General features: G+C 47.8%; 1 protein-coding gene across 1 annotated transcript; it reads right to left on the bottom strand.

The window, feature by feature from the left end:
- Window positions 1–817: 817 nt before the first annotated feature.
- Window positions 818–11700, bottom strand: LOC135521051 (CCN family member 4-like). The gene is made up of 5 exons (XM_064946975.1): window positions 11513–11700; window positions 6699–6975; window positions 5606–5860; window positions 2193–2386; window positions 818–1846 (listed from the first exon to the last, which is right to left on the bottom strand). Exons 1-5 carry the CDS (start codon window positions 11558–11560, stop codon window positions 1541–1543), a joined length of 1080 nt encoding a protein of 359 aa, XP_064803047.1. The 5' UTR covers window positions 11561–11700; the 3' UTR covers window positions 818–1540.
- Between the last annotated feature and the right edge of the window lie 658 nt (window positions 11701–12358).

Here is a 12358-nt window from a genome sequence, read left to right as displayed (position 1 = left end):
CACAACAAGAGGGAAACAGAAGAGTATACAACAGGATGACCACTCGAGTGGTTAATGCCCTAACTTGGTAGAAGATTATCCCCACATGAATATGATGCATAATTACAATGGGTTTGACCCCTGTGTCCTACTATGGTATCATCACAAATACATGATCAACTTCCGCTAATATACTGAGTGTACAAAACATTCCATGACAGACTGACCAGGTGAATCCAGGTGAAAGATATGATCCCTTATTGATGTCACTTTGTTAAATCCACTTCAATCAGTGTAGATGAAGGGGAGGAGACGGGTTAAAGAAGGATGTTTAAGCCTTGAGACATGGATTGTGTTTGTGTGCCATTCTTAGGGTGAAAGGGCAAGACAAAAGATGTCAGTGCCTTTGAACAGGGTATGGTAGTAGGTGCCTTTGAACAGGGTACGGTAGTAGGTGCCTTTGAACAGGGTACGGTAGTAGGAGCCTTTGAACAGGGTATGGTAGTAGGTGCCTTTGAACAGGGTCTGGTAGTATGTGCCTTTGAACAGGGTATGGTAGTAGGTGCCAGGTGCACCGGTTTGTATCAAGAACTGCAACGCTGCTGGGTTTTTCACGCTCAACAGCTTCCCGTGTGTATCAAGAATGGTCCACCACCCAAAGGACATCCAGCCAATTTGGGAAGCATTGGAGTCAACATGGGCCAGCATCCCTGTGGAACGCTTTGGACACCTTGTAGAGTCAACATGGGCCAGCATCCCTGTGGAACGCTTTGGACACCTTGTAGAGTCAACATGGGCCAGCATCCCTGTGGAACGCTTTGGACACCTTGTAGAGTCAACATGGGCCAGCATCCCTGTGGAACGCTTTGGACACCTTGTAGAGTCAACATGGGCCAGCATCCCTGTGGAACGCTTTGGACACCTTGTAGAGTCAACATGGGCCAGCATCCCTGTGGAACGCTTTGGACACCTTGTAGAGTCCATTCTCTGACGAATTGAGACTGTTCTGAGGGCAAAAAGGGGTGCAACTCAATATTAGGAAGGTGTACTTAATGTTTTGTACACTGAGTGTATATTTAGATTGAAAAACACCTACATACCTTTTCGTTTCATTGAATGGAGGTTAAATAACAGATAAACCCTGTGCATAATTTTTGTGTGTGTTTTTTATCAAGATCATAATGAAGAGTTTGGGCAGGGTTCAACTGCAATGTTCTTCCATCCTCCTCCTGGGGACCTTAGAGGTGTGCAGCCTTTGTTCCAGCCTGGTACTTCAACTAACCAACAAATCATCAATCCCTTTATTCCAAGGAGTGTAAAGCTGGAGTCAATAATAACCTAAATTAACCTGTCCTCTGCTCAGTTCTCCCCAGTCCAATCCTAGCAAAGACTCTAAAAACGCTTGGCACTCAGCATTAAGGAGATGTATTTGGGTAAGGCCCCGCGGCAGACTAGCGTCTTACCCAGGGGTTGTACTTGTACACTAAACTACCTCATGCTACAGAAACAGGAGATGGTCTCCTGCCCTGTGGGCCATACGTTCAGGCTCGGACAAGGCTGCTCAGTTGATGACCTCATTGTGGTCGTAGTAGTGCTCCAGCTCAGAGAAGATGTCGTTGGGGTTCCTGCAGCTGAGGTTACAGAAGCAGGCGTTGATCCACATCACCTGCCATGTCAGAGTGGCTCCGTTGGGACACTCGAACTCCACCTCGATAGTCTTGGACTTGTAAGGGATGCAGCAGCGATCGTCTGTGGCCACGCAGACACCACAGTATTTTGGACGGTAGGGCTTCTTGCTGTTGCAGCCTGAGATTGTGAAGTTCTGGCTCTGCTCCTCCCTGTAAATGTTCAGACACTTCTTCCCTGGCTGAGGGGTTCATAGGTCAGAATCAACACTTGAGTGGTTGACACATGGAGTCAGAATACCGTTACACTGTCAAAACGATGTTCAACTGTATTGAGAAAACATGTGTCACCCATATGCCTTTAAAACCATGTTCATATGCACAATACATGAGTTGATGAAGTTGGGCCTGGATTCATTGAAAGCAAAAGTGAGAGATATTGTGTGTGTCTATAAAGTGTACTACTTTTGACCAGGGATTAACGTATTCCCTATAGAGTGCACTACTTTTGACCAGAGCCCTATGGGTAGTACACTTTATAGGGAATAGGGTGCCATTTAGGGCACAAGGCACGACAGATGTTCTCACCTTGATGTGCTTGGTGATGTCGACGTCACAGGGCCGGATGTTGCAGAGGCGCGACTCCTTGATCAACTCACACTGGTCGTTGGCGTTGGAGATCCTCAGGGACAGGCCACGTCCACAGGTCTTGGAACACGGGGACCAGGAGGTTGTCTGGGTAATGCAGTTCTTATGCCAGACCTCCTTGTGGCTGGCGCGCACTGCCATGTCAACAGAGGAACAGACTCCTGATTAGGGATGCCAAATTCCGGTGTCATACTTTCCAGGTCCATACCCAAACAGTTCGAACTACTAATTTTGAAAATTACTCTCCAGAAATAAGTCTCTCACTGTTGCCGCCTGCTACCGACCCCCCTCAGCTCCCAGCTGTGCCCTGGACACCATTTGTGAATTGATCGCCCCCCATCTAGCTTCAGAGTTTGTTCTTTTAGGTGACCTAAACTGGGATATGCTTAACACCCCGGCAGTCCTACAATCTAAGCTAGATGCCCTCAATCTCACACAAATCATCAAGGAACCCACCAGGTACAACCCTAACTCTGTAAACAAGGGCACCCTCATAGATGTCATCCTGACCAACTGGCCCTCCAGAAACACCTCCGCTGTCTTCAACCAGGATCTCAGCGATCACTGCCTCATTGCCTGTATCCGCTACGGAGCCGCAGTCAAACGACCACCCCTCAACACTGTCAAACGCTCCGTAAAACACTTCTGTGAGCAGGCCTTCCTAATTGACCTGGCCCGGGTATCCTGGAAGGACATTGACCTCATCCCGTCAGTTGAGGATGCCTGGTCATTCTTTAAAAGTAACTTCCTCACCATTTTAGATAAGCATGCTCCGTTCAAAAAATGCAGAACCAAGAACAGATACAGCCCTTGGTTCACTCCAGACCTGACTGCCCTCGACCAGCACAAAAACATCCTGTGGAGGACTGAAATAGCATCGAATAGTCCCCGCGATATGCAACTGTTCAGGGAAGTCAGGAACCAATACACGCAGTCAGTCAGGAAAGCTAAGGCCAGCTTCTTCAGGCAGAAGTTTGCATCCTGTAGCTCCAACTCCAAAAAGTTCTGGGACACTGTGAAGTCCATGGAGAACAAGAGCACCTCCTCTCAGCTGCCCACTGCACTGAGGCTAGGTAACACGGTCACCACCGATAAATCCATGATTATTGAAAACTTCAACAAGCATTTCTCAACGGCTGGCCATGCCTTCCGCCTGGCTACTCCAACATCGGCCAACAGCTCCGCCCCCACCGCAGCTTCTCGCCTAAGCCCTTCCAGGTTCTCCTTTACCCAAATCCAGATAGCAGATGTTCTGAAAGAGCTGCAAAACCTGGACCCGTACAAATCAGCTGGGCTTGACAATCTGGACCCTCTATTTCTGAAACTATCCGCCGCCATTGTCGCAACCCCTATTACCAGCCTGTTCAACCTCTCTCTCATATCGTCTGAGATCCCCAAGGATTGGAAAGCTGCCGCAGTCATCCCCCTCTTCAAAGGGGGAGACACCCTGGACCCAAACTGTTACAGACCTATATCCATCCTGCCCTGCCTATTTAAGGTCTTCGAAAGCCAAGTCAACAAACAGGTCACTGACCATCTCGAATCCCACCGTACCGTCTCCGCTGTGCAATCTGGTTTCCGAGCCGGTCACGGGTGCACCTCAGCCACACTCAAGGTACTAAACGATATCATAACCGCCATCGATAAAAGACAGTACTGTGCAGCCGTCTTCATCGACCTTGCCAAGGCTTTCGACTCTGTCAATCACCATATTCTTATCGGCAGACTCAGTAGCCTCGGTTTTTCGGATGACTGCCTTGCCTGGTTCACCAATTACTTTGCAGACAGAGTTCAGTGTGTCAAATCGGAGGGCATGCTGTCCGGTCCTCTGGCAGTCTCTATGGGGGTGCCACAGGGTTCAATTCTCGGGCCGACTCTTTTCTCTGTATATATCAATGATGTTGCTCTTGCTGCGGGCGATTCCCTGATCCACCTCTACGCAGACGACACCATTCTATATACTTCCGGCCCGTCCTTGGACACTGTGCTATCTAACCTCCAAACGAGCTTCAATGCCATACAACACTCCTTCCGTGGCCTCCAACTGCTCTTAAACGCTAGTAAAACCAAATGCATGCTTTTCAACCGATCGCTGCCTGCACCCGCATGCCCGACGAGCATCACCACCCTAGATGGTTCCGACCTTGAATATGTGGACACCTATAAGTACCTAGGTGTCTGGCTAGACTGTAAACTCTCCTTCCAGACTCATATCAAACATCTCCAATCGAAAATCAAATCAAGAGTCGGCTTTCTATTCCGCAACAAAGCCTCCTTCACTCACGCCGCCAAACTTACCCTAGTAAAACTGACTATCCTACCGATCCTCGACTTCGGCGATGTCATCTACAAAATTGCCTCCAACACTCTACTCAGCAAACTGGATGCAGTTTATCACAGTGCCATCCGTTTTGTCACTAAAGCACCTTATACCACCCACCACTGCGACTTGTATGCTCTAGTCGGCTGGCCCTCGCTACATATTCGTCGCCAGACCCACTGGCTCCAGGTCATCTACAAGTCCATGCTAGGTAAAGCTCCGCCTTATCTCAGTTCACTGGTCACGATGGCAACACCCATCCGTAGCACGCGCTCCAGCAGGTGTATCTCACTGATCATCCCTAAAGCCAACACCTCATTTGGCCGCCTTTCGTTCCAGTACTCTGCTGCCTGTGACTGGAACGAATTGCAAAAATCCCTGAAGTTGGAGACTTTTATCTCCCTCACCAACTTCAAACATGTGCTATCTGAGCAGCTAACCGATCGCTGCAGCTGTACATAGTCTATTGGTAAATAACCCACCCATTTTCACCTACCTCATCCCCACACTGTTTTTATTTATTTACTTCTCTGCTCTTTTGCACACCAGTATCTCTACCTGTACATGACCATCTGATCATTTATCACTCCAGTGCTAATCTGCAAGGTTGTAATTATTCGCCTACCTTCTCATGCCTTTTGCACACAATGTATATAGACTCGCCTTTTTTGTACTGTGTTATTGACTTGTTAATTGTTTACTCCATGTGTAACTCTGTGTTGTCTGCTCACACTGCTAAGCTTTATCTTGGCCAGGTCGCAGTTGCAAATGAGAACTTGTTCTCAACTAGCCTACCTGGTTAAATAAAGGTGAAATAAAATAAAACTCGCCCCCCCCCCCCAAAAAAAACGCCCAGGTTTTCCAGAAATCCTGGTTGGAAGATTCCTGGATTCCCTGCTTATTGATTTCAGGAATCTTCCAAATGGGTTTTCTGGGAAACCAATGGGCCCCATAGTGCTCTGGTCAAAAGTAGTGCACTACATAGGACATAGGGTACCATTTGAGATGCATTCCATAGAATGTAGTAGTGTACCTATCTCAGCAGGCCTGGGGTCTGCCTTGCGCGTCTTCCTGGGCTCGTCACAGATCCACTGCTCACAGCATCGGCCCGGCAGTTTGACCCGCCTGGGCGTCTGGCACCACACTCGGGGCGGTTGGGAGTCTGTGCAGAGCGGCACACAACCGATGGCGCCGTTTACACACAGACAGCGGTACTTACAGCTGGGTTGGAAGCTCTGACCGTTCCGGTAGATCACTCCGTCGTACTCGCAGCCTGTGCCCACCATGTCTGTTTGATAGATCATGTCAAATAATAAGAATCAGCGCTACACAGTAAAGTATATCCCCTATTGGTATACATAGGAAAACAAGAAGCGCGTTATAGTTGAGACTGTTCAATGTCGGCATTCCAGCTCGAAACGCCTTCCTCAAGAAAGACCCGTGTCAATGCACTGTGGCACACGAAGAAATACATGCATCAATTCAGTTGTCGAATCAAAACAACGTCCATTCGCATTACTGTATCTATATTTACAAACGGACTTCACAGCACAGTTGGAGATGATACAACAACACAACTCAAAGAGGAAAGTTATCTGACTTCACAGCACAGATGGAGATGATACAACGACACAACTCAAAGAGGAAAGTTATCTGACTTCACAGCACAGTTGGAGATGATACAACGACACAACTCAAAGAGGAAAGTTATCTGACTTCACAGCACAGATGGAGATGATACAACGACACAACTCAAAGAGGAAAGTTATCTGACTTCACAGCACAGATGGAGATGATACAACGACACAACTCAAAGAGGAAAGTTATCTGACTTCACAGCACAGATGGAGATGATACAACGACACAACTCAAAGAGGAAAGTTATCTGACTTCACAGCACAGATGGAGATGATACAACGACACAACTCAAAGAGGAAAGTTATCTGACTTCACAGCACAGATGGAGATGATACAACGACACAACTCAAAGAGGAAAGTTATCTGACTTCACAGCACAGATGGAGATGATACAACGACACAACTCAAAGAGGAAAGTTATCTGACTTCACAGCACAGATGGAGATGATACAACGACACAACTCAAAGAGGAAAGTTATGACACTTACAGGCACATACTCCTTTTTCGTACCTCGGCTTGTCCACGCTGTAGTCACAGTACAGTCCCTTGTGGTAGTCACAGACGTCCGCCTCGTTGCAGGTCTCCCCCACCTGTTTGGAACAGGCCTTACAGCAGTCACAGCCGTCCATGAGCACACTGACCCCTGGCGGACACAAGGGGGCGCTCTTGGCACACTTGCACGGCCATTTGCAGTACGCTGTCCGGTTATACAGCTCTATGGTCGCCGTCAAGGGAGGCATGGCTGTGGAATGTTGGGAAAAGACCTGTAGGATGGACAGAACAACATTTATAAAATACTGGGTCATACTGGTGGGTTGGTCTATGGCATGTCATGTTGTGCTATTCCTGAAAACCCACAGAGTGGAGACCAGCAGCATCTCCAGGTTCATCACCACTACCTATGTCATTGGTCATGTGCACCAACAACTAACATCCCCCTTCACACAGCCAGTATAGTGATACAGTAGACAGGGGTTATATTGGGATGGGGTCACCCAGCCAGTATAGTGATACAGTAGACAGGGGTTATATTGGGATGGGGTCACCCAGGCAGTATAGTGATACAGTAGACAGGGGTTATATTAGGATGGGTCCACCTAGCCACTATAGTGATACAGTAGACAGGGGTTATATTGGGATGGGGTCACCCAGCCAGTATAGTGATACAGTAGACAGGGGTTATGGGGCCACCCAGCCAGTATAGTGATACAGTAGACAGGGGTCATATTGGGATGGGGTCACCCAGCCAGTATAGTGATACAGTAGACAGGGGTTATGGGGTCTCCCAGCCAGTATAGTGATACAGTAGACAGGGGTTATGGGGTCACCCAGCCAGTATAGTGATACAGTAGACAGGGGTTATGGGGTCACCCAGCCAGTATAGTAATACAGTAGACAGGGGTCATATTGGGATGGGGTCACCCAGCCAGTATAGTGATACAGTAGACAGGGGTTATGGGGTCTCCCAGCCAGTATAGTGATACAGTAGACAGGGGTTATGGGGTCACCCAGCCAGTATAGTGATACAGTAGACAGGGGTTATGGGGTCACCCAGCCAGTATAGTGATACAGTAGACAGGGGTTATGGGGTCACCCAGCCAGTATAGTGATACAGTAGACAGGGGTTATGGGGTCACCCAGCCAGTATAGTGATACAGTAGACAGGGGTTATGGGGTCACCCAGCCAGTATAGTGATACAGTAGACAGGGGTTATGGGGTCACCCAGCCAGTATAGTGATACAGTAGACAGGGGTCATATTGGGATGGGGTCACCCAGCCAGTATAGTGATACAGTAGACAGGGGTTATGGGGTCTCCCAGCCAGTATAGTGATACAGTAGACAGGGGTTATGGGGTCACCCAGCCAGTATAGTGATACAGTAGACAGGGGTTATGGGGTCACACAGCCAGTATAGTGATACAGTAGACAGGGGTCATATTGGGATGGGGTCACCCAGCCAGCATAGTGATACAGTAGACAGGGGTCATATTGGGATGGGGCCACCCAGCCAGTATAGTGATACAGTAGACAGGGGTTATGGGGCCACCCAGCCAGTATAGTGATACAGTAGACAGGGGTTATGGGGCCACACAGCCAGTATAGTGATACAGTAGACAGGGGTTATGGGGTCACACAGCCAGTATAGTGATACAGTAGACAGGGGTCATATTGGGATGGGGCCACCCAGCCAGTATAGTGATACAGTAGACAGGGGTTATGGGGCCACCCAGCCAGTATAGTGATACAGTAGACAGGGGTTATGGGGTCACCCAGCCAGTATAGTGATACAGTAGACAGGGGTTATGGGGCCACACAGCCAGTATAGTGATACAGTAGACAGGGGTTATGGGGTCACACAGCCAGTATAGTGATACAGTAGACAGGGGTTATGGGGCCACACAGCCAGTATAGTGATACAGTAGACAGGGGTTATGGGGCCACACAGCCAGTATAGTGATACAGTAGACAGGGGTTATGGGGTCACACAGCCAGTATAGTGATACAGTAGACAGGGGTTATGGGGTCACCCAGCCAGTATAGTGATACAGTAGACAGGGGTTATGGGGCCACCCAGCCAGTATAGTGATACAGTAGACAGGGGTTATGGGGCCACACAGCCAGTATAGTGATACAGTAGACAGGGGTTATGGGGTCACACAGCCAGTATAGTGATACAGTAGACAGGGGTCATATTGGGATGGGGCCACCCAGCCAGTATAGTGATACAGTAGACAGGGGTTATGGGGCCACCCAGCCAGTATAGTGATACAGTAGACAGGGGTTATGGGGTCACACAGCCAGTATAGTGATACAGTAGACAGGGGTCATATTGGGATGGGGCCACCCAGCCAGTATAGTGATACAGTAGACAGGGGTTATGGGGCCACCCAGCCAGTATAGTGATACAGTAGACAGGGGTTATGGGGCCACCCAGCCAGTATAGTGATACAGTAGACAGGGGTTATGGGGTCACCCAGCCAGTATAGTGATACAGTAGACAGGGGTTACATTGGAATGGGGCCTGTAGTTACATTCACCCCAAATTTGTTGTGGAAGGAAGTCGTTCTTCCAGGAACATTTTTAACAGTCGTACATGACGTCAGACCACAGCAGGTGGAAATATGTTTGATTCCAGAGGGAAACACTCGGACACATTTACAAACTAAGGCCAGGAGTTCCACCACCAACCTAAAGATTAAGAGAAAGTTGTGTATGAGGCTGCAGTACTGTAGACTGAAGATCAATGTAGGGTAGGGATCACATGCAAAACATACCCGTTTGTTCTTCCTTAGTCTTTACATTTATTGAATTCAATCTAGTTCAGTCAGCCCCATGGACACAAATACCAAACTGGATCTAGTGGTTTGGTTTCCCCTTATAAAGTAATCCACGGGACTAGTGACTGACAGAAATAAATCACTTTCAGGCCAGGGTCATTTAACCACACCTACCAAATAACACACTTTAAACTATATTAGTCAGAGACAGTACTGAGGTAGTACCTGACCTGTCATTAGCTGAGCTAAAATGAGAGAGAGTGGAAGAGAGAGTGAAGGAAAGAGAGAGTGAAGAGAGTAGAGCTAAGAGAGGAAGAGAGAGTAGAAGAAAGAGAGAGTGGAGGAGAGAGTAGAGGAAAGAGATAAAGAGAGAGTAGAGGAGAGAGTAGAGCTAAGAGAGGAAGAGAGAGTAGAGGAAAGAGAGGAGGAGAAAGTAGAGGAAAGAGATAAAGAGAGAGTAGAGGAGAGAATAGAGCTAAGAGAGGAAGAGAGAGTAGAGGAAAGAGAGGAGGAGAAAGTAGAGGAAAGAGATAAAGAGAGAGTAGAGGAGAGAATAGAGCTAAGAGAGGAAGGGAGAGTAGAGGAAAGAGAGAGTGGAGGAGAGAGTAGAGCTAAGAGAGGAAGAGAGAGTAGAGGAAAGAGAGGAAAGAGAGAGGAGGAGAAAGTAGAGGAAAGAGATAAAGGGAGAGTAGAGGAGAGAATAGAGCTAAGAGAGGAAGGGAGAGTAGAGGAAAGAACGAGTGGAGGAGAGAGTAGAGCTAAGAGAGGAAGAGAGAGTAGAGGAAAGAGAGTGGAGGAAAGAGTAGAGCTAAGAGAGGAAGAGAGAGTAGAGGAAAGAGAGAGAGTAGAGGAGAGAATAGAGCTAAGAGAGGAAGGGAGAGTAGAGGAAAGAGAGAGGGGAGGAGAGAGTAGAGCTGAGAGAGGAAGGGAGAGTAGAGGAAAGAGAGAGTGGAAGAGAGAGTAGAGGAAAGAGATAAAGAGAGAGTAGAGGAGAGAATAGAGCTAAGAGAGGAAGGGAGAGTAGAGGAAAGCGAGAGTGGAGGAGAGAGTAGAGCTAAGAGAGGAAGAGAGAGTAGAGGAGAGAGTAGAGCTAAGAGAGGAAGAGGGAGTAGAGGAAAGAGAGAGTGGAGGAGAGAGTAGAGGAGAGAGAGAAAGAGAGAGTGGAGGAGAGAGTAGAGCTCAGTAGAGGAAGAGGGAGTAGAGGAAAGAGAGAGTGGAGGAGAGAGTAGATTAAAGAGAGAAAGAGAGAGTGGAGGAGAGAGTAGAGCTAAGAGAGGAAGAGGGAGTAGAGGAAAGAGAGAGTGGAGGAGAGAGTAGAGGAAAGAGAGAAAGAGAGAGTGGAGGAGAGAGTAGAGCTAAGAGAGGAAAGAGAGAGTGGAGGATAGAGAGGAAAGAGAGAGTGGAGGAGAGAGTAGAGGAAAGAGAGTGGAGGAGAGAGTAGAGCTGAGTAGAGGAAGAGGGAGTAGAGGAAAGGAGAGAGTAGAGGAAAGAGAGAAAGAGAGAGTGGAGGAGAGAGTAGAGCTAAGAGAGGAAGAGGGAGTAGAGGAAAGAGAGAGTGGAGGAGAGAGTAGAGGAAAGAGAGAAAGAGAGAGTGGAGGAGAGAGTAGAGCTAAGAAAGGAAAGAGAGTGGAGGAGAGAGTAGAGGAAAGAGAGAGTGGAGGAGAGAGTAGAGGAAAGAGAGTGGAGGAGAGAGTAGAGGAGTGCCCAATCTTAGCGTTTCATGACTGTCTAGGTTTCTGCGCTAGCACAGATACAGATTCTGAGTAGGTCTATTGTATGATTAACATTGACAACACGATTATAGCCCAGTGTCAATTCAAAACCAATAATGGGTATTTGGCACCGCGCGCAAAAAGTCTCAATTACATAATCTAATCTGGATAGATGTGCACATCCTGCGATCATTTATACGTCTCATATTCTTATGATCTGTAATCCATAACCTGTAATCTTGAAAACCATAGATAAAATAAATCAAAAGTTAGCATGAACGTTAGAATTAAATCAAATAATTACTGTTACCTGATGAGTGCTGGCTACTATTAGAATCCACGGCAGAAGCCACCTCATTACGAGATTCCAATATCAACTTCATTGAACCCAGAATGAGATTCTTGTAACAAAAAAAAATAGAATTTATTCCACGAGCTCAGATTGTTGCAAAACGGCGCCGTGCAAATGACAGCCAGCGCCGATCAACGCTCGCTACAAGTGAGTCCTTCTGTCTGACGTCACATTTCGGGACAAACCCTGGAGTTTTGCTTTGGTGGTTTTAATCCCTTCCTTTTCTTCAGTCCCCACCTCCACACACACAAAAATATTTTTAAAAAGCTTGGGCTGACCAACAAAAATAAATAGTTGATACAACATAACATCATCTAAAGCTTCCCTGTATGTTGATTTATTAATAAAAACAATTTTAAACAAATTCAAACCAATCAACAATAAATCAACCAACCAGCAAACAAGGTGCCTGCCAGCCAGCCAGCCAGCCTGCCTGCCTGCCTGCCTGCCTGTCTGTCTGCCTGTCTGTCTGCCTGTCTGCCTGTCCGTCTGCCCGTCTGTCCATCTGCCTGTCTGTCTGCCTGCCTGTCTGTCTGCCTGTCTGCCTGTCTGCCTACCTGTCTGTCTGCCTATCTGCCTATCTGCCTGTCTGTCTGCCTGTCTGCCTGCCTGTCTGCCTGCCTGTCTGCCTGCCTGTCTGCCTGCCTGTCTGCCTGTCTGCCTGTCTGTCTGCCTGTCTGTCTGCCTGTCTGCCTGTTTGTCTGTCTGCCTGTCTGCCTGCCTGCCTGTCTGCCTGTCTGTCTCTGTTAATCATAAATTCATTTCATAGCCCAATAAAATGTCTAACACCCCAATTTAACTCAC

The sequence above is a fragment of the Oncorhynchus masou genome, chromosome 29, assembly GCF_036934945.1.
Source record: "Oncorhynchus masou masou isolate Uvic2021 chromosome 29, UVic_Omas_1.1, whole genome shotgun sequence".
Taxonomy (NCBI): Eukaryota; Metazoa; Chordata; class Actinopteri; order Salmoniformes; family Salmonidae; genus Oncorhynchus; species Oncorhynchus masou.
Note: the sequence above shows the minus strand (reverse complement) of the source record. Positions and strands in the feature narration are given on the sequence as shown.